The following is a 25691-nucleotide window of genomic DNA, read 5'->3' as shown; positions in this document are numbered from 1 at the left end:
ATCTGACAGCAGTCATGAAATTAAAAAATGCATGCTACTTGGACGAAAAGCTATGACAAACCTAGACATCATATTAAAAAGCAGAGACCTCACTTTGCTGACAAAGGTCCACATAGTCAAAGCTATGATTTTTCCAGTAGTCATGTACGGATGTGAGAGTTGGACCATAAAGAAGGCTGAATATCAAAGACTTGATGCTTTTGACCTGTGGTGCTGGAGAAGACAAACTCTGGAGAGTCCCTTGGACAGCAGGGAGATGAATCTGTCAATCCTAAAGAAAATCAACCTGAATATTCTTGTAGGACTGAAGCTGAAGCTCTGGTACTTTGGTCACCTGATGTGAAGAGAGGACTGCTTGGAAAAGACCCTGATGCTGGGAAAGCTCGAAGGCAGTTGGAGGAGGGGACCATGAGATGCAAGGCAGTAGAGCATGAGATGGTTGCATGGCATCATCAACTCAGTGGACGCAAGTTTGAGCAAACTCTAGGAGATGATGAATGATGGGGAAGCTTGGGGTGCTGCAGTCCATGGGTTTGCAAAGAGCTGGATTCGTCTAGAGCAACTGAAGAACAACCAGAGCAGGGAAAGTTCTTCATTCAGTAGATTGATTGTGTTCTTTACGTCTTAGAGAGTGACTCATGGCATAGCAACAGGCATCCACCAGAATCTTCAGCCTCAGATTAGTTTCATTTTGTTTTATCAAGAATTCAGTATGTGTTTTGCTCTAAGAAAATAGTTTCATGTAGCATAATTTTTACTTCTTGCTTCCTTGAGTGTTGAGTAAAATAATGTTTTGATGCTTAAAGATTCTACTTGGAAACAGTGTGTTTTAGAAAATACTGTTATACTTCTGAAGATAACCAGAGGAAGGCGAAGTGGCATCTTGGCACGTTCACCTTGTTTAAGTAACTTGAGTTGCTCATGAAAATCATTCTGTATTTCATGCCTTACATTCTTAGCCTTTTTTCTTTTGAAACTTTTGACTTTGTATTGTGATACAGGAATTAATAAACAGTGTTATGAGGGGAACAGAGAATGGGCTCAGCCATACATATACATGTGTCCATTGTTCCCCAGATTCCCCTCTCATACAGGCTGCTCAAGTGTTGAACATTGTTCCATTTGCTATAACAGATCCTTGTTGGTTATCCATTTTTAGAATGTCAGTGTACATGTCCATGCCAAACTCTCTTTAACTATCCCTTCCCCTCAATCATCACAACCCCTCCAACCCCCACAACATAAGCTTGTTTTTGAAGTCTGTGAATGTAAGTTCATAGCATTTCTTTTCAGATTCCACATAAAGGACATGTCAGATTTTTCCTTCTCTGTCTCACTTCGCTCTGCATGATACTCTAACTCAGTCCACATCTCTACAAGTGACTCTGTCATTCATTTTAATACTTCATCATATAGGTATACCCCATCTTGTTGATCCATTCCTCTATTGAGGGACATACAGGCTGTTTACATGTCCTGACTATGTAAATAGTGCTGCAGTGAACAGTTGGGGTGCATGTGTCTCTTTGAATTACGGTTTTCTCTGGATCTGTCTCCAAGAGTGAGATAGCTGGGTCACATAGTCGTTCTGTATTTCGTTTTTTACGGAATCTCCATGGTGTCCTCCATAGTGCCTGTATCAAGTTAACATCAAAGGTGATTGAAATGAGGAAATTGTTCAGAAACCGAGTGATCAGATATCAAGGGTGAGCGATTCTGTTTAAACTGATTTAGCAGGATGCTTGTTAAAACTGAACTAAACAGGCCCAACAGGGGTGGTGGCCAAGCCTGAGACTTGGTTAAGATGCCTGACTAAGGTTGGATCGAGAAGAGTCTGTGGTGCATATAGGACACCATCTGGGGCAGCATGGAGACCAACAGAGGGAATCTAGGTGGGTCAGCCGGTGACTTATCTTTTAGTAGATTAATGAACTCACTCCTTGAAGGAGTAAAGTGAAATTCAAGGAAAATCAGCTTCTGTGAAAACTCCAGAGAAACTTAATAGAGCACAAGGAAATGTCTCCCTGAGTCAAAAAGTCTTCACAGTTTGTGCATGAAAATGGGGAGACATAGCACTATGATACATGTACTTTGAATTTCTCACTAAACCCGATCGTTTGTTTTACCTACACAGTTGTAGTGTTACCTGCACAGTTGTAGTTTTGCTTGGGAAACAACAGCCTCGAGAGAAATTCAGTTGATCTGAGGTGTGTTGCACACATTTTATCAGTGCAGACATCAGTATGTGGTGCAGGCTGCAAACAAATGGTATGGAAAGTCTTCAGGGGTAGAATCTATGGGAAACATCTGATTTATTAAAAGAATTATTTAATGCAGTAAAATATTTTTTCATTTTCATGTTTTTAGTTGCTTCATTGAGACATGCGAAAAGATACTTTAAACATTGTTACCATTTTTTTAAGTGACTTTGGTTTACTCTTGGGTCTTGCAGTATAAATTAGAATTAGTGGTTATTAATTTCCTAGTCTTAATGGGGTTACCTAGTGGTAGGACTTCAGCCTTCTTTTCCAGTGTTTGGTTATGACTCCCAGAAAGTGCCTAAAGTTTAATTTTCAGATATGCCTTCCACTGGGTCTTTTACGTTTTCCTTCAAGAGAATTTTTATCCTTAATGAGAAAGAATTAGTTTTTTAAAACCCAATTTAAGCTCCTGTAATTTTTCCTCTAATGCTTGTCTTTTTCATTTTAAGGCCTGAAAACTGTGACCTTGAAAAGAACCAGGACTGCAGCAATTAAGTATCTGACTTTATCCTTAACCACCTGAACTGGTTTGTATGAAATACAGTCGTTTTTATCTGTTTTCAAAATAGTTTCTGGTCGTTAAATCTGACATTTTTAAAGGAAAGTTCTCATTGTGAGTGTAAAGCTAACTGTCCATGAGATCGTGTGCAGTGGTATTTGATTTAAAGCAATATGCACTCTGGCTTCTTGATTAAAAATAGCTAGGAGGATCAATTTACCAGGGATAGTCACAGAGAAAAATTAAAAAGTAAGGAAATGGCAACCCACTCCAGTATTCTTGCCTGGAGAATCCCATGGACAGAGGAACCTCACAGGACTGTAGTAAGAGTTGGACAAGGCTTAGCAACTAAACCACCACTGCCAATCACAGAGAAAAATTACAAAGTATCACATAAAGTAAGTAGGTATTTTCTTTGAACTATTAGGCCATTAGACCACATATCAAAATAATAGTGATAGATAGGTAGGTGGAAAATTATAAGAGTTGGATACAGGCAGATGTCTTCACAAATTCTACAAGATTAACTCTTCAATACACAAATATCAAATCATTCTTTTGAGAAAATTTTTGTGTCTTTAGTTTAAGAGTCCATTTTTCAGTTCATTGAGCTAGGATTTGAAAAATAAGCCTTCAGTTTAAGAAATTTGTTGTGTAAAATGATTTTAGTAATTTCTGTTGAAAGATGTCTCTTAGTATTCTCCCCTAAAGTTTTTTTTTTTTTTTGATTCAGTGTCAGAAACTGAACTTGACTTTGTGGACCACTACCCCTGCATACTAATTTTGAACATACTCATCCATGACTTAAATGTTTATTTTTCCTTTAAAGCCAAGATACTAAAAGTAGTGCATTTGGAAAGTTGTCTTTTTTTTTTTTTTTTCATCTGTTTCTTGTTTGATTATCTTCTGTTTTCAAAAACTTTAAATATAAAATGGATCATGAGATTACTGAATGTTTGATCCATCATGTGAATGGTAAGAAATGTTTGTTTCCTCTTAGGGTTTATTTTTATTTCTGATCCCCAATAAACAGTTATTTGAGGCTGCTGATTTGTATGCATGCTCAGTTCTGTCCGGCTCTTTGGGGCCCTATGGACTCTTATGTCCATGTGATTTTCCAGGCAAGAGTACTGGAGTGAGTTGCCATTTCCTCCTCCAGCGAATCTTTCAGTTATTAGAATCGATCCCAGCTCTCCTGCATAACAGGTGAATTCCTTTATTGCTGAGCCTTTGGAGTAGCCATGTGGGGGTGGTTGCTCAGATCAAAAAAATACCTGGCATTTATTTTGAATATTTTTTCATGTATAGCTTCTGGGAGTTTTGCCAACCACTGATTTTACTCTAGAAGGATATGCAGCCACTTCTCCCCAGCTGTATGTCCACTTTTCCTTTTTTTATGACTGGGAAGGAAGCAACCCCAACCATTAAAAAGCTGATTTCTGGATTCTTTAAGATGGAAGTTTTAGGGTAAATGTGTTTCATGTTAACTTCATCCATATACAAATGAGTGATGAATCTTCCAAGATAAAAATGTCTAATTATGTTATTAATGTTTTTTTTTAACAGGAAAACATTACTTAAGAAATAAAGTAGGGAGAAAAGTTTCATGTAAATAGTTACCTTTAAGCCTTTATGTTTCCTAAGTTTTTAAATTGTATGTTTTTTTTGATTCCAAAAGCTCCTCTGGTTTGAATGAAGTTCTTATTACAACTGCAGTGCATACCAGCCTTTCCTAGGAGACCATTTCCCGGGATGTGAAGTCCTGGTGCCATTAGCTGTCCACATGCAGAAGGTTCTGTGTACCTGCGTTTCTTTTTTCTGTAGTCTGTTTGGCTGGTTGTCACTTAACTTTTCAGTTAGTTTATTTCACTAAATGATATAGTCAAAATGATAAAATCTTTGTACCGTGGGAAATTATTTCAATTTTATTTTTCTACTGACGTTTCTAATTCTGGTATAAATGTTTATCAATAAAGAATTACTTTCAATTCTGTGAAGTAGAACCGTTTTTTTCTTTTTCAGTGGCCAGTGAATTTAATATTTGTAATACGGTTTTCTAACTTTTTAAGCTTTTTATTTTATTTTTTTTATAACTTAGAGAAGACTCTTGAGAGTGCTTGGAGCGCAAGGAGATCAAACCAGTTAATCCAAAAGGAAATCAGCTGCATATTCATTGCAAGGACTGTTGCTGAAGTGAAGCTCCAATACTTTGGCCATGTGATTTGAAAAGATGACTCATTGGAAAAGACTGAGATACTGGGAAGAATTGAAGGCAATAGAAGAATGTGCCAGCAGATGATGAGATAGTTAGATAGTATCATCAACTCAATACACATGACTTTGAGCAAACATCAGGAGATATAGTGGATGACAGAGGAGCCTGGTGTGCTTCAGTCCATGGGGTCGCAAAAAGTTGTAAAATGTGTTTTTGTATTTCCTTTAGGTTCAGCTTATTAGTTTATAGTAACATTCTCTTCCAAAGATCTGATTAAACACTGCTTACTTCTTGAGTCTTATTAATTCAGCTTTCGGGACTATATGTTAACATCAAAAACTTCTGTATTTCACACTGGGATAGCAGAAAACTGGTAACAGTTTGTGGGGGGAAAAAAGGTATCGTTTCAGTAGTAGGTCCAATGAGAAGAGGCTCTAAGGTTGGCTCAGTATTCTGTGACATCCTAAATCTGTTTCTGCTCTGCCACTTTCAGCAAATTGAATGGTCCAATTTGGTTGCTTATCCCACAGTTACAAGGAAACAGCTTCAGTTCCAGGCAATGCAGACAGACAGTGTCTGGCAGGATCCTACCCTTTCAATTCTTTTTTTTTTCCCTTGTTTTAGGTATACTGTAAAGTGCACAAATCTTGTATGATAAAATTTTACTCATGTGAAGTGGTAGCACTTTGATCAAGATACAGAATGTCTCTAGCACCCCAGTAGGATACAGAGTTCAGCCAGAAGCCTCAGTATTGTTTCCCAATAGGATCTTTTCATATCTAAAAAGGTGATGACCCAAGATTGGACAGGGCACAGAGAGTATAGTGGATGAGATGGTAAAGATGTTGAGTTTGGTAGGAAGGACTCCATAAATTATTGCCAAGACAACAGGGTAATAGCAAACCAGGAAACTTAATAGGGGGTTGGGATTTGTATTTTTCCCAACTGGAGACATTTGTCTAAAGGGATTCCTCAGTTTCAGCCTATTTCTGCTTGATGGGATTACGTGCCCTGTGTTGGCAGATTCTCTGGTTTCTGAAAGGAAGTTGGGAATCTAGATTACTGGAAAACACTCAACTTCTAAGTGCTTATATATTGAGTATTGCCCCCACCACAAACAACAGTAGAAACAGCATGAAGCAGTTCCAGTCTATAAGGTCACCACATATGTTCAGTTAGTGGAAGTACAGGGTTGGTACCTGTGGGACTCTGGACTTTCTATATTTGTCAACTGATCAGTACGTAATCCTGTTTTATGTGTGTTTGTGTTGAAAGATGCTGTATGTAATCTTTGTAGCAAATAATGATAAGCAGTATATGCATGCGTTCTAAGTTGCTTCATTTGTGTCCGACTCTTTGTGACCCCGTAGGCTGTAGCCTGCCAGCATCTTCTGCCCATGGGATTTCCCAGGCAAGAATACTGGAGTGAGTTGCCATTTACTCCTCCATGAGGATCTTCCCGACCCAGGGATCAAACCCATGTTTCTTGAGTCTCCTGCATTGGCAGGTAGACTCCTGACTACTAGCGCCATCTGGGAAGCCTCATGCTGTATGTATAATGAAACAGTTGTTTGAATGACAGCAATGTTATGTACAACACTGAGATTGTGCTGCTTTGTCTTTCCCTCAGTTTTACACACACAAACTACAGACATACATTACACATAAAAGTACTCACAGTAAACATATAGTATTCATATAGAGACATAGTCTGTTTAGTGATGCAAATAAAGTCTTGGGAAAGGAAAGATTGAGCATTCAACATTTTATAAAGCATTACCTAACATTTTCGTGTTGATGGAGCTGCAGGCTGCATAATGATACAGTGCACAGTGTGGTCAAACCTTTCGACCTTGGCTTAGCCCACCAAAACCAAGGGAGAGGTTGGTGGAACTTATTCTGCAGATGAGGGAGAGTGGCAGGTTGACATGTATCAGTTCAGCCTTCAAGGTTTGGCTCTCACCACTTGTTGAGAGGAGAAATAGCTCCAGAAAGGAGAGTACGGGTGAAAGCGGCAGCCCCAGTTGTGGGTGTGTCTGGTGGTAAAAGTGAAGTCATGCTATAAAGAACAATATTGCGTATATACCTTGAATGTTAGACCCTTGGATCAAGGTGAATTGGACATGGTCAAGCAGGAGATGGCCAGGTTAAAGATCGACAGTTTGAGGAATTAGTGAACAAAAATGGACAGGAATGGGAGAATTCAGATGACCGTTACGTTTACTATGGGCAAATATCCCTTAGAGGAAATGGAGTAGCCCTCATAGTCAACAAGAGTCGGAAACGCAGTACTTGGGTGAAATCTCAAAAACAACAGAATGATCTCAGTTTATTTCCAAGGCAAACCAGTCAGCTTCATAGTAATCCAAGTCTGTGCCCCAACCACTAATGCGGAAGAATCTGAACAACTGTATGAAGACCTACAAGACCTAGAACACCAAAAGATCCTTTTCATCATAGGGGATTGGAGTGCAAAAGTAGGAAGTTGAGAGAGAACCTGGAGTACACAGGCGAGTTTGGCCTTGGCCTACAAAATGAAGCAGGGCAAAGGCTAAGAGCAAGAGGAGAAAGGGGCGACAGAGAACGACGTAGTTAGATGGCATCACTGATAGTGAATGCAAGTCTGAGCAAGCTCCAGGAGACAGTGAAGGACAGGGAAGCCTGGCATGCTGCAGAGCTAGGTGGAACTCATTCTGCAGATGATGAAGAGGCTGACAGGCTGACATCTGTGCAGCCTCAGAGCTTTGGGTCTGACTTGATGTAGTTGGCACTTTCCCCTCCTAAAGTAGCTCCAGAGACTGCGCCAGTCCTGTCTGCTTGGCTTTTTGCCTCACGTCTTTAAGCATCTCATCATAAGGGACAAACACACCGGAAGTTGATTTAAATTTGAGGCTTCGATCAAGGATAGGGTTACACCCTTCCATGTCACTGAAAATTTGTTTCAAGGCAGAGTTCCATTCTGTTACTTTGCTGCTATAAGAGGGACAATTCTGGACTCTTCGGCTGACTATCATCACTGTCTATTGCTTTCTCTGCCAGAATTTCCTCCACATTTTCCTTCATGTCACCAAAGCCTTCACTTACTTGCTGTGCAGCATGCATTATGTTTTTGACACTGTTCTTCATTCTTTCTGCAGCACCTTCAAAGCCTTCGAAATTTTCCACACAGCCTGGCCAAACATTTTCCCAACAGTTAACAGGCTCGTGCTTGGTGTCCCAGGCTGTGCCAACATAATCACATTGGGTATAGTGACTGACTTCCAGTAGTTTGTCCATCACGGTAGTTTCCTTGTTGGCTTTGAGAGCTTCGAAAGCCTTGTTACAAAGCTCCCTTGTGTACTGTGCCTTGAAGACATTTATTATGCCCTGATCCAGGGGCTGGATGAGAGACTTAGTATTTGGGGGCGTGAAAAGAACTTATACATAGGGCTGGGCATTTTTGAGTTCTTCACAGCAGTAGACTAGGGCATTATCCAAAATTTAACAAAATCTTGAAGCCAAAGTTGCCCTAGAGATAGTATTCAACTTCTGGTTTGAAACAGCTGTGGAATCAATCAGATGTCATCCAGCCTTTTTTGTTTCACCTCCAATGGACTGCAAATGGTTCACACTTTTCCCGTGAAGGTCAAGTGCTGGTGAAATTGAAGCCCTCTACACCAGTAGGGGTTTGCACTTGAAGCTGCCCTCGTACTCCATGTCCAAAGAAGCCGCAACAAGATGGTAGGGGTTACGCAATCATGATAAAATCAGATTCCACACTCGCCAGGTGAGTGACCCAGATACTGGAGAACGCTAATACCAAAGATGTTCTCCCACTATTGTAAAGGTTCTGAGCCCCACGGCAGGCTTCCCAGAATGGGGATCCAGCCAAGGGACTGGGTATCCCCAGGGAATCTGACTTTGATGGCGACCCGGATTTGATTACAGAACTTAACCTTAAATATAAATTGTAGTTATCTTAAATGTAAATAGGTTAAATACACTAACCAAAAAATAGAGACTGGATGGTTGGGTGAAAACGTGCATGTGAACCTCCACTTAACACATCACTCTACTAAAACTCCCAAATTGTATGTAATAATTTTATATTGTTAGGTTAATCATTTCCATTATGGCTTACAATTCTAAGTATCCTATCTTTTTTGTATGGCTATTGATTTTGAAAACTGAAAAACAGCTTTTACTATTGTGATTATGTAACTAATTTGCTTCATACCATTGTATTGTGATTGGTCAACAGAAAATAGAATTCTTTATCACTGAAACTACCATTTAACAGAAAAACATGAAATCACTTTTTAAAATCCGGAATTATCTTGCAATTTTTTGAAAAATGGAAATGCCCAGGCATTGCTTTTTGTCTCCAGAGCTTCAGATGTGTTTCTAATGAGCAGACATGTTTAAAAACAACTGGACTGTGTATGATGTTTTACTTTTATCCAGTTCATTTCACATCTTCTATTTCATATTCAGTGCCCCCTTTTCATTTTGTTGATGGTTCCCAATCTCTCCATCTCTTTTGTTGCTGTTCTCTCTCAAAGTTCATGAAGCATAGTAGAAAAGCTTTTATATACATATATGTAAATAGTATGTATAACATTTTAGAAAACTTAAGACTTTTTGCATAGCTAAAAGTTTATCACATTTTGATTCCACTTGTTTGTCTTAGTATGAATAGAATGCTAGATTTCTAATTTACATTCAGTCAAAACTTTGATATAGTTCCATGTATTCTGGCATCTAGTATTTCTGCTAACAGTCTATTGGTGATTTAAAAAAAATTTGAATTGAGGCTTGAAACCTATAAGAAATAGTATGTTTTTTTTTAAAAACAGGAAATTAACATGCTACGATATTTTGTACGTGTTTTCAAATTACACAAAATTTTATGCTATCGTCCATTGTTTTTTTCCATACCATATTCAAGACTCCACACTGCATTTAATTGCATTGAGCAGCTTCAGCTGCAGGGAACAAATTCTGGTAAATTCTCTTCATTTTTATTCTATGATCAATATTTTCTAATTTTCCTTGTATGGCATCTTAGATACATCCATCATTTAAAATTGGACATTTAATTTTGAAATGCATGGGATAAAGCATCTTTGATACTAATTTCCAATTTTGCTGTTAATTTCTCATTTTAAATGCTTCCCTGCAATCACCCTCTGTGTTTTTTCCGTCTTCTATCTAAGCTTTCAATGGCTAAGTTAAAGAAGTCTCTTGAAAAATACCACATTGCAGTTGAACATATGTGGGTTAGTTTTAAATACCTTTTGATATTGATTTCTAACATAATTCCACAATGATAAGAGAATAGACTGTATGATTTCAGTACCTTTGGACCATTAAATTTTTGCACCTTGCTTTATGTCCTTGGATATGTTACAGTGTTTCCTAGTTTATAGTATATGGGACCTTGAATTTGTATCCTAATGTGTGAAAATTGTATAAATCTTAATGTTGAATAGGCTCATAGTGCTTTTCACGTTTACTATATCCTTGTCTTTCCTATATATTCATTCTATTAATTTTTGAGTTTGATAATGAAATTCCAACTAAATTCTTAATTCATCTACTTTAAAACAATTGTAATATATATTAATAGTGGAAATATATGTAAGTTTGTTCTGTATTTTCCAAGTGTTATCATACTTTCATAATTTAAAAAATAAAAAAAGTCACTCTTGGCATTGGTGCACAAAAGTAGGGTTGCATAATTCTGGAATGATTTAAAGCCCAGGGGCTTTGGAGGCCATTTGCCTTATGTAAGTTCTTTTTGCAAATGTCCTTGTAAAATAAGCCAATTTCAACAGCACTAAAAACCTGCTCTTCCACATACCCTTTTCCTGTATATCACTTAGCAAGTATTGTTTAAATTCTTCTGCAGCCTCCTGATCTGCAGAACTTGCCTCACTTGTAAGCTTAACACTATTCATATCTTGTCACCTTTTGAAATGTGCAAGTCAGCCAGCGCTAGCAGAGAAGGGCTTCACATTTTTCTGACCTTGGGTAACATGACGTAAATTTCTTTTGCTTTCAGCCTCAAAACAACGCTTTCCACCACACCTTTTATAATCAGTTGTCATCTTATGAATCCACAAACAGCCGCTTTTCCACATCTTCCTCACGCACTCTGGATGTCACTTTAGCACTTTATGGAGCAGCCTCACGTCTGGATTGGCAAATTTCCCTTTCCATTTTCTTGATGTATGAATCAAATTTTTGATTCATTAACATTGAACTCAAGGCTAACAGCACTACAATTCATACCTGAACAAAGCTTATGTAATACACAAATTTTTCTTCATAAAGCACACCACAGCCTTCTTGTGCTTAGGAACACTAAGCCAGCACCACAGCAGTGTTACCAAATTGCAATTCCACGTGCCAGATACAGGGAGGCCTTGTGACACTAAAACATTAGAGCTTGGAACAGAGGTTTCGTACAGGTTCATTTAAGGAAATGGGTGGCTCATGTCCTAAGAACCCCAAAGTTATGGAAAGCTGTCAGCAAGATTCTTTAAAAAGGAGGTGAGGGAGGGGTGAGGTTAGTTGTTGCAAACTTCTAGAATTAGATCCTTTGTCTTTAGGTCAGGTCATGGTCAGGTGAGGATGTCCTTTTAAATCACTACCAAGCGAATGTTATTCTCTGCCTTGACAAGAAAGGGTAAGGTCCCAAGACACAGCTTTTACCCTGCTAGTTCCCAGTCCTGCCTAGGAGGAGGCAGGTCTCAGTAGACATCGCCCTCAGGGCCAGGTTCCCACACCCTGCCCAGCTGGTCATCCCTGAGGGAGTCATGTGCTCAACCCAATTGGCCCTCAAGCCTCTAGGTCATCCAAATGGGAAACCAGGTCTCACAGACTGCGACCCAGGCAGACAGCCACTGCTATTAGGTCGCAAAGACAGGGATGGGGGAAGAGGTTCACGCTGCCACAAGGGCTGGGCCAAGAGTAGTAGAGGGCCTTAGTGAGGGCTTTGGAGCACTTTAGACATACTCCCCAGGCTGTTCCCTGGGCCCTCCCGCTCACCCTTTGGTCCAAGGCGGAGGAAGCTGGAGAGCCGCCAGGAGAAGGCCTGAACCCGACACTTAAGCTCACTCTCCATTTGATGTCACCACTGACGCTTGGCTGAATCGCTTTCCTAATGGTCTCTCATTGACAGTTACTTGTGGGTGAGGCCAACTTGCAGCGCTGATCAATAGAAGGGGAGGACAACCAAAGATCCCTGATTAACAGTTGGTCATTTGTGGTTGGCGCCCACTGGGGTACTGACAATGGCCGACGAAGCCCTGTTGCCTAGTAACAAGGTGCCGGGTAAGGAGGCACAGCAATGGCTGCCTGCTAAGGGCTGTGTTCATCCTGCTATTACAGAATAAGCTCGGCGGTCATTCTGAACAGCGAAATCACCGACAGAGAGTAGAAAAATGAAAAAAAAAACCCAAAACGCAGTACTGAAGAGGCTGTGAAGATATTTATTCACACTAGAAGAGCTGAAGCAAGACAGCGGATTGTGGGATCCATCTTCGGAACAACCCACTGCTGGTTAAAATTTTCACTCAGCGCATGTCCGCGAATAACCCTAGAAATCATAGCGAATATTGATTTGGAGGGGTTACAATAAGTTATAACAAGCCAAATTTAAAATACCAACCTGTGAATAGCGAAGGTAATCTGTATTCTCATGGGCAAAAACAAATCTTCCTTAAGTATACACAGATCAAAACAGCTGAGCTCTGAGCACTACAAGTTCCAGCATGCACCGCTTCAGGCCGGAGCCCGCGTTCTTCCAACCGCCCCAGCAGGGTCAAGCCGGAGCCTTTGGCCCGGAAGTATTGCCTTTCATCACGTGGTACGTTCTGCGCCTGCGCACACGCTGCGGGGCTGGGGGGAGTTGCGGAGTCAGGCGCCATCGACCACGCCGCAAGTCTACGGTCCCTCCTGGAGCTTTGCTGTTGTACGCCCCTGCTGCGTCCCTGTGGGCTTTGTGCGACAGCGACATGGAGGAATTCGACTCCAAAGACATTTCCACTTCGAAGGACGAGGACTGCGTGCCGTTGGGTGAGCGACTCTACCTGAGGCGAACGGCGGCTTGCCCCGCCCAGCGCCTCGCTTGAGGCACGCTTTGCCGATTGTGCGTTGGCCCGGCGGGCGGGTTCTCGAGTGGCTCGGCGTCCTCTTCCGCCTGCCCGCCCAGCGCGGCCCCCTGGGCTCGGCTTGTGTGGTTGGCGACGTTACGCGCAGCTGCTTCTCGGGGCCTGGCTTCGGCCATTTCCCCATTCGGAGCGCGAGAACCCTACCTCGGAGTCTGACGGCGGTCTGGCATCGCGTACCCTTAGCGACCCTGAACTCTTCTGAAAGGCAGTCTTATCCCCCCCAGACCTTCCGTCCCCAAGGAATTGCTAGCTGGCATCACGTCCCAGATACATATCTTCACTTTGTCCTCAAAAGGGATCTGGTTAAAAAGTCCACATAGTGATGTCCTTTACTTCTTTGCAACCTCTGTAACTCATAGCTCTCCTTTCGGATCTTTTTGTTTTTGTATATGCTTCTAAAACAGAACGGGGCCAAAATGTCACCCATTCCTACCCTTTCGCCATCCTGCGCTTTCCCCAGGCTCCCCATCTCATTGGATGTATCTGCCCGCCCAATTGCTCAGGATAAAAACAAACAAAAAACCCTTGGCAGTTGTCCTTACTCTCACTTTTGCTCCAACCAATCATTAAATTCTGTTTGAGTCTACAAATAAGATTCATTTCTGATCACTCCTTCACCAGTCTCGCTCTTACTGAGCTACCATTATCATTTATGTGTGTGCTTAATCGCTAAGTGGGTCCGACTCAATGGGACCCCATCGTTTGTGGCCCCCTAGGCTCCTCTGTCCGTAGAATTTCCTCGGTAGAAATAGGGTGGTGGGTTGCCGTTATATCCTCCAAGGGATCTTGACCCAGGGATCCAACCGGAGTCTCCAGTGTTCTCCCACGTCGCAGGCGAATTCTTTACCCACTGAGCCTCGAGGGGAGCCCATAATCACGAAGATTCACCGCACCAACATTGGTCTTTCCATATTGTCCATTGTGATCATTTGAAAACTAGTTTTCATTTTAATCGAAGTTACCATGAGCCTGCTTAAAAATAGGTATTTCTGAAAGGCTTGTTTTGAAACTGAACGATTTCCATCACTTCTCATCCCTGTCAGTCCTCCCTAGAAGGAACTGTTTTCTTCTTGTAAAATTTGGTGTTTCCGTCGTCTGTTGACTTAACCTATTCATGTTAGGTCTTCTTTTAACGTCTCCTTCAGTCTTTCCCCTCTACCAACACACACTTTTTCACCTTCAGACCCTTCCCACCTCCCCAGCCTTCCAATGTTCTTACCTCAGTTTGGGTTAGACTATTAATATTTATTCTTTTTATTTTTTTATAATGACTTTGTAAACATCCCGCGGTAATTTGTTTTTTGTTACTGGTCTTTGCTGCACTAGTTTTCTCTGTAGTGAATAATTTTCATTTTGTTGTTGCTTAGTCATCTATATACTTACTACTGATTTGATTCTGAACTTTCAAAATTGTTTGAGTTACCGCCCAACATTTATATTTATTAATCGTCCTTTTTTTTGAACTCCCTCTTTGTTTCTGACCTGCTCCAATTTGGCTTGTTTTTTTTTTTTTTTAATCATTTTTAAACCTAAGATCTATCATCATGACCACCTCTCTGGATGTTCCATTTAATCTTCTTTTCTCTTGGATTCCCTGTTTCTTGGGTCCCATGATGTCTTCTTTCTTGGCATGTTCCACCAAAATGAGGATAAATCATCAAATAACTTTTTCAACAAAATTGCATGATATAATCTTTTTTTGGTGACCCTCAGGCATGATTAGTAGTTTGGTATGGAATTTTGTGGGTTTTTTTTTTTTTTTTTGGAATTTTGTGTTTTATAATAAATTTTTAATGTGAATTTTGAAGGTTTTTGTCCCATTATTTTCTAAGTTTCCAGTGTTTTTATTTAAAAAAGTCTCTTGTTGATAGTTTCTACTCACTTATATAAAATATTTGTTTCTGGAAGGTGATAGAATCTTGTCTTTGTTTCTGATATTTCGCAGTGATATCCATCCTTCTGTAACTTCTTAAATTTGGAGAGGGACAGTTGTCTTCATTTTTTTTTCAGTAATCATCATTATTTATATATTGACTTATGTTATACCTTATGGACTGGTACTTTGTTTTTTCTATTTTTATCCTGTTTTCTAACTTTTAATTTTCTTTTTTGCTTTATGAGAATATTTCAGTATTTCAACATTCCGCTTTTGAGTTTTTTTCCTCCTTCCATAAGCTGTCCGTAAATGTCTTCTCTGTGCAGCCTGGCATTGGAGTTGGTGACTTAGATGGCTAGGTGGGCTGCTTTTTCCACAATTACTTTGAGGTTCTTAGAGGAGGTGTTGGGAGCAGTCACAGCACAGTACGATTGGTTGCAGGTCAGCAGCCCTTCAAGCTGTTTGATGTTGTAACCAGAAACTTCCAGAAGCCACTGAGAAGCATGTGCTCTGTTTTCTTGTTGTCCTCATAACCAGGGTTGGGTATCAGCCCTTGGATATTTTTAATTTTGAAAATTTTTTGGTTGAAAACTTCTATATAACATCATATTCTTGTTTCATGAGTGCAGTGTCTTAATGCCCTATAGATATTCATAAAGCTTTCAGGCCTCTTGCCTTCTGAGATGGCCCACACCCTGTGGGTTTCTCCCATGACGGCTCTTGCTTTCCAAGATGACCCCATTACCTGGGGCCCCTTTCTCCTTTGGAGATGGTTGGCATTCTGTCTATGGAATGTATCTCTCTCTCAATAAATCCACTTCATAAATGTCAAATAATAATAATAATGATGCTCTAAATAGTTCTACTTTTAACTTTTGTAGAGTAAAATTTACTCTTACAGTGTTTTTTTGAGAAACGTTTATTAGATTTATGTAACTACCACTAAAATTAACAGTTCCAAGACCACCCTTACCCTTCCCTACCCCGGAAGATACATCATACTCTGAGTGTATAGAAACCATTTTATTTCTTCTTTTCCAGGAGGCATACTTTTTCTTTCTTTTGGTAGCCTTTTTTCACTGGGTTCAGTTCCAGTGTGTGTTGCATAGGAGTGGTGAGCATTCACATCCTTGCCTTGTTCCCAATTTTAAGGAGAAAACACGAGTGTTTTACCTATCATCATATGTTTGCTGTAGGTTTTTCATAGATGCCTTTTGTGTGTTTTAAGGACTTCACATTGCTACTTCATTACTAGCTCAATCACATAACATTACCAGGTCCATGTTTTTATGCTCTCCATTTTACAGGTGAAGAAACTGAGGCACCTAAAGTTACTCACCTAAATAGTAGCTGGGATGGACTTAAATTCCAGAAGACTTTCCAGGTGGTGCAGTGGTAAAGAATCTGATACTGAGTACAGGCTCACTCTGCTTGTTGAAGGACAGGCCAGTGAATCCAAGAGATGAGGTGTTGAGGCAAGGAATACAACTTTAAAAGTCGGCATTCTTAATCTTGTTGGGGTCTGGATGCCAGGTTGTTATATAAAATTGGAGAGAGAGAAACAGAGAGAAGCAATGAGGAACTAAAGCCAAAGGACAGAATAGGGAGAGGCAGTGAGGAAGTAAAGTAAAAAGGGTCTTCAGTCTTGAAATATATCTCTGGAAAGGGCCAGCCTTTGGAAGGGGTGTATTCAACTCTTCTTTTTAAGCTATTCACGGGTGAGTGGGATCAGATTATCTCTATGAGCGGAACAAAAGCTTTTTAGTTTAATAGTCAGGCAGAGGGGCAGGCAGGGTCCTGTGAAAGTGTTAGTCGCTCAGTCACGTCCAACTCTAGGGTCCTCTAAGGTAGGCTGTTATGGTGGTAGTAACAAAAACAATGAAAAAGAAGTCAAAGAAACAGTTTCCAAGATTAAGGAGTTAGAATTGGCTGCTTCTCTGCAACAGTTCCCCACTGTCAGAGTCCATTCCACAGCCTCTTGGAAAGAGAGAGTGCGTTCTGCTTGTCAGTGGATCTTGCTGGAGTGTCCACCTTTGGCGCCAGTGTTCTGAATGTTGAGATTTATCTTCTTCTTTGTTCCTCTTTGGAAAGTGTCTACTTTACACTTGTTGACTTAGAGATACTGAACTTCAGATCCAAGAGACAGTATCTTAAGAAATTCACCACTTTTCTATGTATGGGGAGATGCAAGAGTCAGGGCTCATTAAAATTATTTCCTTGGTAGGTCCATCACCTCTCTGGGAGCCTGTAATCCTGTATTCCCAGTTTCCTCAGGGTTCACCAAAAGGAGTTTTTTCAGTCTGATGCCTGCTAGGTTTTAAGTATTCCTCTTCCTCGGGGCTCATTTACTCACATTGAAGGGCTGCAATTGCTCATTTCATTTCTCAGGTCTTCCCCTCTTGATCAAGAATTTAACTAATATTTGGGAGACTTTCCATGAACAGCTTTTGTCCCACAACACCGAGAGGCTCATCCCAGTTTAGACAAAAATTCTTGATGTGCCCCTCCAGGTGTTAAGTTTTGGACCAGGCTCCATGAATAATTAAAATTTCTCTGGATTCTGTCTTGACTATAATCCAGGAGACATTTTCCCTTGTTGCTCCTTATCATACAGAATTATGCTATTACAATTACTTTATGTGTGATTTTCTCAAAATGTTTAGCCATAAAAGTTTTGTTTGAGGCCTGATTACACATTGGTTATTACAGGAGACAGCATTTTTATTAATTAGATAGGATATAAGTAATGCAGCTATTAACATTGACAGTGACATAGTGCAGCAGGGGACACAAAGCACAATTTGAAAACAAAGAATAAACAATGTTTAGTGTAACTACTTGTAATCCAGTTGCAATAATCAAGCAACCAAAGGAGCCATAACTGATTCAGTGAGCTCTTTGCAGTTTCATTGTACTGACCATGCATGCTTGTGTATGGATTCATCTTTGAAACAAGCATATGGTACTGGTAGGATCAGCCAGGTAGAGGGAAAAAAGATAAATGTTTCAATTTTGTGAGAGTTGGAAAATAAAGAAGGCTGAGCGCTAAAAAATTGGTGCTTTCGAACTGTGGTACTGGAGAAGACTCTCTTCAGAGTCCCTTGGACTGCAAGGAGATCAAACCAGTCAATCCTAAAGGAAATCAACCCTGAATACTCATTGAAAGTACTGATGCTGAAGCTGAACCCCCAATGTTTTGGCCACCTGGTGCGATCAGCTGACTCATTGGAAAAGACCCTGATGTTGGGAAGATTGAGGCTAGAGAAGAGGGCGATAGGGTGAGATGGTTGGATGACATCATCAGTTCAATGGATATGAACTTGGGCAAACTCGAGAGATGGTGAAAGACAGGGAGGCCTGCTGTGCCGCAGTCCATGGTGTCACAAAGCATTGGACAGGACTTGGTGACTGAACAACTAGAGTGATTGCTTCTATTCTGTTTCAGTGAACAGAGCTAGAAAATACTTAACCTTAAAAAGAGTTCTAAATTTTAAATTCAGTTTTACCATTTGTTTTCACTTAATTTCATTAAGGTAGTTTTATAATTGTGTGTCATTTCTCATATGCTGAAGATCTGTATTCCTAATGTGATTAGCAGAACAACTTCCTTGCTTTTACCTGTAATATAAAAGAAATACTTTCAAAATACCAACACTGATATTACTAATAGGAATAGAACATTTTTTGGTCTCTAGAATGCATTTTGCTAAGCGTATGCAGTCAAAATACTGTGAAGTCCGTGGAGATGTTAGTCTCCAGTGTCCGTCCTTAGTGTGTTGTGTTATCATTTTGATTATGTTTGTTTATTTAAACTTTGCTTAATTTAAGAGATATTCTGAATTCTGCAGAGAGAGAAACACAGAGAACTCTTGCTTCTGTCCCTGCCTATCCCACTGTGTTCTCCTGTGTTCTGTTGACGCTTACCGATAGTGATTTTCCTTAGTTTTCTGTTTTTCCTTGCAGTTTTGCCTTTTTATACTCTATTTATATTCAGTTCAGTTCAATCACATCTGACTCTGACCCATGGACTCCCTGTCCATCACCAACTCCCGGAGTTTACTCAAACTCATGTCCATTTGCTGTCTAGGATACCAACTTTGCTTTAGTTTTAGAACCCATGTATTGACTATTCTGTTGACCTCAAATGCTCATTTCACAGATTTTCCTATGGCTGGCTCATTCGCATCATCTTTGTTTTGTTTTTTCCCTAAACTGCTGTCATGTTGGTAGTTTTTAAGAGTTTTCTAATAATTTTGTTTTTATTAATTTTTTTAGTCATCCTTTTTTGTGGATGCCTCTGAGGAGATTAATTATTTTTTCCCCCTTTATTTTGTTTGCTCTGATTTCCTTTCTGTTTGTTTTCAGTCTTGCCTTGGATATTAGAGGCTTTCCTCGAGGGTTTGGTGGTCCTAGTTCGTTGTGAGTTAAACATTTAAAACTAAATGGATCTGGAGAAATACTCAAAATACCACTCTTTGTAATGGTCTCAAACCAAATGTCCATAATGCAGGAATGGATAATTGTGGTATAGTCATACAATGAAATAATATTTAGGGATGACAATGAATAAGCTACAGCTCCATATAAGGAAGGGTGACTTAGAATGTTGAGTGGAAGAAGCTGGAGGCAAGAGTACATATTGTAGGCTTTTTGCTTAAGACTCAAAAACAGGTGAAACTAATCCTTGATGTTAGACTTCAGAATAGTGGTTCCCTGTGGGATGTGGGTGGTGGCTAGTGATGGCAGCAGGGCCCAAGTGGCTTCTGCAGTGCTAGTCACGTTCTGTTTCTTCACCTGGCTCTAGTTATACAAGTGTGTTCACTTTGTATAATTTCGTTGATCTGTGTTATATTGTGTGCTTTTTGGTATATTGTACTTTCTGTAAAAGCTTAAGTGAAGTAACAAAATCTGGTGGTTTGGTAAAATCTGTGTGTGTACCAGGATCTGTTGGTTGTTACCCATAGAATGTGGTCAGACTGGGCATCCAAACAATACTCTTGTTCGGGACCCTGAATGTCAGGGAGATGGGAAATTGATGTGTTTCTTTCTGTTATGTCTAACTTGAAGTCTTTAAGCCTTTTTCTAAACCTCTTTTATTGATAAGATATCTTTTGGTTAGTTTGAAAGATTCCAAGATCAGGTGGAAACATCAGTTTCTTTTTGAGAAGTACAGTAGTAGACTTGGAATTTCTGTTATTCAGTCAGCATATACTGCTAAAGACTTGTACAGCTGTGTCCTCTATGTGGAGCATAGCAGGAATTGCAGACATTAAGTATAAATGGAGTGAGTTCAGGAGAAAAATATGGACTGTCTTGGAGGCCTAGAATGGGGGAACGTAGCCTAGTCTTCAGAAACAAGGAGGACAGCCCTCAGAAAATGGTATTTAGTCTGGTGAAGAACAAGGGAAAGTATTAGACTTTTTTTTTCTTAATGAAAATGTGTCATCTCAATGTGAAAAACCTTTATTCCTGTCTGTCTGACCACCCTGTTAATGTGATTTCAGGTGGAGAATGTCATGAAGATGATATAAATGAATTAGTGAAGGAAGATGAAGTGGATGGTGAAGAGGAGACACAGAAAACCAAAGGGACAAAAAGAAAGGCTGAGAGCGTTCTGGCCAGGTGATGCTGCCCTCGAGGCCCTGAAGTCAGGGGCTGCTGTCACAACCATTGAGATTGATAGGATTGATCCGATGATATATTTCTTGCTGCCAGTGTTTCTAACCTTTTTCTCATTGAGGGGAACATTTTGTGGTATTTTGGAATTACATTCTTATTCTCTGGAAAGCTTTAAAAATTCTTGACCTTTAATTTTTAAAAAAATCGATGTGTAATCAATAAGTGCACCTGACTTAAAATGAAATTTCAATTAAAAATCTTTTTATTTGGCTGCACCGCTTGTGTGTGTCTTTGTAGGCATGTACATTTGTAAATAAGATCTGTCTTTTATTATCTAACTGATGTTTTTGTCTTCCTGGGCATTGAAACAAAAAGTAGATTGTAAAAAAAGATTTTGAATATTACATGATTTCCTTGTAGCGAGAATAGTCTTAAGCAATTACTGTTTTAAGCCCAGTGCTTTTGTCCTTGAGTTTTTCAGTATTCCATCTCCTATCTTCAGACAGACAGAAGATACAAGTCTTCCCTGTACCTCACCCCCTCAGAGCTCTAGGCAAAAGCAGTGTGTATAACTCTAAGGTTCTCTTCAATCTCTGTCCTTCAGATGAAATGACTTGTAAAAAGTCACAAATAGCTGACATTTGTTTGTTCTTAGAGCTCTCTTTTTAAACCAGTTGATTTTGTAAGGTGATTCTGGGTGTTTTCTTGGTAAAAATAGCTGATCCCAACTTAGAACAGTATATTTGATTCTAAGTGTTTCAGGAAAATGCTTACAGTAGGGATCCAGTTCTTTTTTTCCCTTCCACAAAATCACAGCTTATCTCTCCCACTCACTGTCTCATGCGTGTTAATCACTAGTCCCCAGTTTAAGAGTTTTCTTAGGTTTGCAACATTACGTTTGGAATTCAGGAAGGGATAACAAATTATTTTGCCTGTTTGTCTTCTCTTCTTCATTGTGACTGTTGGTGATTAGGAAGAGAAAACAAGGTCGCCTCTCACTGGACCAAGAGGAGGAGGAGGATGCCAGCAGGGAATCTGGAGGGAGGATTGTTGAGAAGGAAGATGCAGCTGCAGAGCAGGAAAAAGGCGCCGAGTCAGAGGATGCCAGGCAAGAGGAGGCTGACGTGCTGGCCAGCTCCGTCAGTGACGCAGAACCAAAATCAGAACTGCCTCCGAGTACACAAACCAAAGTAAGTTTATAGGTGAATGGGACAAATGCTTCCTCAGAAATGCCAGAAGTTCCCTAGGCAGATTTTCTCAATTTAGAAACTGAGGTTTGAGGCTTCAGCAAAATCAAGCTAGCTGCCTTTTAATAGTAACTCTATTATGTGAAAAGCAAAGCATTCCTTGTGAGAGAAAGTCAGTTTTCAGTGAGTACTTAAAGATGGAAATATATGTTAAGACTAGCCAGAAACAATATATTTGGGTGGATCTTTCAGTTTTCATTCTAATGTGAAACTTATTACACTTCCTTTTTCATAGACAGGAGAGGAGACTGAAGAGACAAGTTCAAGTAATTTGGTCAAAGTGGAAGAGCTAGAGAAACCTAAAAAAGCAGAAGAAGTTAAACTCACCAAATCACCTCTTGCTGGTGAAGAAGTCAGGTAACGTGACAGTCACAAGCTTCAAAACTAGTTCTTTAAAAAAGCACATCTCTATCTTAACATATATTTTGTTTACTATTAATTGACCTATTCATTGGCTGCCCTGGGGCCTCCTTGCTGCACTCGGGCTTTCTCTGGTTGGGGTGAGCAGGGGCTCCTCTCTGGTGTGGTGTGCTGCCTTCTCACTGGGGTGGCTTCTCTGAGGCAGAGCTCTGGCTCTAAAGCGTGGTCTCAGTAGTTGTGGTGCACGGGCTTAGTTGCTCTGCAGCATGTGGTATCTTCCTAGACCAGGGTTCAAACCGCTGTCCCCTGCATTACACGGATTCTGAATCCTGGACCACCTAAAAAGAAACATCTTAAAAAAAAAGAAGCATCTTTCTCAATGGTGTTAGATATCTGTTCTCATTCCAACCTCTCTTAATGTTTTGAAAGAGTTACACTTGAACTCAAGGAAAACAGTACTTTAGTCTTTGCAACCCTGTGGACTGTAGCCTGCCAGGCTCCACTGTCCATGGGATTCTCAGGCAGGAACACTGGTGTGGGCTGCCATGTCCTCCTCCAGGGATCTTCCTGACCCAGGGATCGAGCCCGAGTCACTTACGTTTCCTGAGTTGGCAGGGCCGGTTCTTTACTGCTGGTTCCACCTTGGAAGCCCCAAGGAAAACAGTGGCTCCTATGTGAGGGTACATGAGAATGGTCCTTTCACATATGGTAATAGTTTGGGGGTAGTATGAGGTGGTTAACTGAATGGAAACAAGAAAATGTAAGAGTTAAGCATTAAATACTTGGTTTGACTTAATTTTTGCCGTGCACGGTGACTTTAGCTATTTCTCCCTTTAGAACTTCCTTTAACTTTGAATTATAAGCCCCCAAAAAACCTTTGAAAACCAGGTCACAAATAAAAGTACTAGGAGAAAAGTTTGATTCTTATACTATTTTCTCATCTCAATGTTATTTTTTCTGTTGATTCACAGGTGTTTTTTTTTTTACTAGTTTAGAAAAACAATAAAAGCTTAATACTCTTGGTTGTTGTGGATGAGAGCCACATACCTGGAGTTTCCTCCTTCTCATTTATTTAAAATTATAATATGAAAATAGATCTGTAAGGTAGAGCTAAAGGAGAACAGATGAAGTTCCTGCCAGCTTGATGGGATTACAGGAGTTGGACACTAGTTAGGGACTAAACAATGACAACTTTCCCAATTTTGAACCCGTCTGCTGTTCTGTGTCCATCCAATTCTAACTGTTTCTTCTTGACCCACATGCAGGTTTCTTACACAGCAGGGAAGGCTGTCTGGCAGGACATCGGAAGATGAGCCCCGCAGGTCCGAAGGTGTTCAACATGCTACTGGAGAAGAGCGGAGGGCCGATACTAATACCTCCAGTAAGAATGAAGCGGCTGGGCCAAAGTGGAAAGGACAGTCAGCTGTCGATGTGTCTGGTGACGAAAGTAAACTCCGATGCTGTAAAGAAGAATACTGCATAGGAACCTGGAATGTTAGATCTATGAATCCTGGTAAATTGGATGTGGTGAAGCAGGAGATGGAAAGAATAAACATCGACATCTTAGGAATCAGTGAACTAAAATGGACAGGAATGGGCGAATTGAATTCAGATGACCATTATATCTATTACTGTGGGCAACAGTCCCTTAGAAGAAATGGAGTCGCTCTCATAGTCAACAAAAGAGTCCGAAATGCAATAATTGGGTGCAATCTGAAAAACGACAGGATGATTTCAGTTCGTTTCCAGGGCAAACCATTCAACCTCACAGTAATCCAAGTCTATGCCCCAACTCCTTATGCTGAAGAAGGTGAAGTTTACCGGTTCTATGAAGACCTACAACACCTTCTGGAAATAACACCGAAAATAGATGTCCTTTTCATCATAGGGGATTGGAATGCAAAAGTGGGAAGTCAAGAGATACCTGGAATAACAGGCAGGTTTGGCCTTGGAATGCAAAATGAAGCAGGGCGAAGGCTAATAGAGTTTTGTCACCACAACAGGCTGGTCATAACAAACACCCTTTTCCAACAACCTAGTAGACGTCTCTACACATGGACATCACCAGATGGTCGATACCGAGATCAGATTGATTATATTATTTGTCGCCAAAGATGGAGAAGCTCTGTACAGTCAGCAAAAACAAGACCTGGAGCTGACTGTGGCTCAGATCATAAGCTCCTTATTGCAAAGTTCAGGCTTAAGTTGAAGATAATACCAAAAACGACTCGGCCATTCAGGTATGACCTAAATCAAATACCTTATGATTATACAGTGGCGGTGACAAATAGATTCATGAGATTAAGAGAATAGAGGGGCACAGAAATTAGGCCTGATAGAGAGTAGGACCAGATTTTGGGTGGTCTTGAATGTGAGTGAGGTTCAGCGGTTTGCGTTTTATGTTCTAAGTTAATACTGATCCATCATAAGAACTTAGGTAGGGGAGTAACGATGTTTTTTTGTTTCTTTGTTTGAAGTCATCCTTTGAGGTTAAAGCAGTCATAGCCAGAGAAGATATTTCTTTTTTTTTTTTTTTTGAAGATATTTCTTAAAATTATTTTTATTTAATTTTTGGTTGCCCTGGGTCTTCATTGCTATTCACTGTCTTTGATCTTTGCAGAGAGAGGGACTATTCTCTAGAATTGTTCGAGTGAACTTTAATCATGAAGTTTAGCAACTAGAATTTACAGAAATCCCAGTGGTTTTTTCTTGTTACTTGTACCCTTTTCTTAGATTTTCTTTCTTTTTATTCTCTTGTAAACTTGGTATCTCCTTCCTTGGTGCAGAGTGACTAATGAAGAGGATGCCACAAATGAAGAAGCAAAATCCGTCTTAAAGCAGAATGAGAAAGAAAAACCTGAGGCTAACGTTCCTTCAACTGTGTCCTCAGTTCCTGGTGGGTCAGGGTGAGTAGTCTAGTCTCAGGCCCAGGCATACCTGAGATGTTGGAGAAGATGTCTTGAGTATAGTGATGCCCTTTACCTGTACCTATTAGTACTCTCTTTCTTGTTTTTCATCTCCCAAACTCTTTTTATTGGAAAAATACTGGAGAATGTCCTCTTCAAAAAAATGCTTTTTTGAAACAAATAAAACATGAAAACAAATTCCATGAGGTCTAGGAATCAGAAGATCCAACACTGGATAGGAGTCCTGAAGGCATCCTGAGGGTGACAGCAGTGGAGACCTAGTCCAAGAGAGCACTGAACCCACATTGTTAGAGAAGGATCCAGGAGTCTGGAAGAAGACACTTTTTTAAAACACCAAAGTACTTGAAACTTTTGAAGAGATTTATATAATGAAGGAAGTGGTTAGATTTGTATTACTATTAAGTGCATAGAGGTGAGTGACTTGCCTGGTGGCTCAGACTGTAAAGAATCTGCCTGCAATGCCGGAGACCCAGATTTGATCCCTGGGTTTGAGAAGATGCCCTTGAGAAGGGATGGCTACCCACTCCAGTG

At 40.2% G+C, this 25691-nt stretch overlaps 2 protein-coding genes and 1 long non-coding RNA gene across 7 annotated transcripts in view; 2 read left to right on the top strand and 1 right to left on the bottom strand.

Moving 5' to 3' along the window:
- The window catches only part of LOC104996487 (craniofacial development protein 2-like), a 40373-nt gene extending 34063 nt beyond the window's left edge, over positions 1-6310 (top strand). For 2 of the 5 annotated variants that reach the window (XM_010850751.1, XM_010850755.1), the window contains one exon: positions 2711-4748. In XM_010850751.1, the coding sequence (XP_010849053.1) occupies positions 2711-2756 (46 nt within the window). In that variant the 3' untranslated portion in view covers positions 2757-4748. Of the gene's footprint in view, positions 1-2710; positions 4749-4858 lie in introns of those variants that run through there. The other 3 variants (XM_010850754.1, XM_010850753.1, XM_010850752.1) reach the window with 3 other exon arrangements.
- A 6120-nt stretch (positions 6311-12430) lies between these two features.
- On the bottom strand, positions 12431-12798 carry LOC104996484. Its single transcript, XR_826198.1, has 2 exons — positions 12630-12798; positions 12431-12557 (listed from the first exon to the last, which is right to left on the bottom strand). It is a non-coding gene; the product is annotated as an uncharacterized LOC104996484 (long non-coding RNA).
- Positions 12733-25691, top strand: part of LOC104996485 (craniofacial development protein 2) — a 20295-nt gene continuing 7336 nt past the window's right edge. The window contains exons 1-6 of the mRNA XM_010850750.1: positions 12733-13036; positions 20512-20629; positions 21600-21816; positions 22109-22230; positions 23499-24473; positions 25020-25139. Of these exons, the coding sequence (XP_010849052.1) occupies positions 12733-13036; positions 20512-20629; positions 21600-21816; positions 22109-22230; positions 23499-24473; positions 25020-25139 (1856 nt within the window). The remainder of the gene's footprint in view (positions 13037-20511; positions 20630-21599; positions 21817-22108; positions 22231-23498; positions 24474-25019; positions 25140-25691) is intronic.

This window comes from Bison bison, unplaced genomic scaffold (assembly GCF_000754665.1).
Source record: "Bison bison bison isolate TAMUID 2011002044 unplaced genomic scaffold, Bison_UMD1.0 scf7180017864295, whole genome shotgun sequence".
Lineage (NCBI taxonomy): Eukaryota > Metazoa > Chordata > Mammalia > Artiodactyla > Bovidae > Bison > Bison bison.
This window is presented reverse-complemented; position numbering and strand designations above follow the sequence as displayed.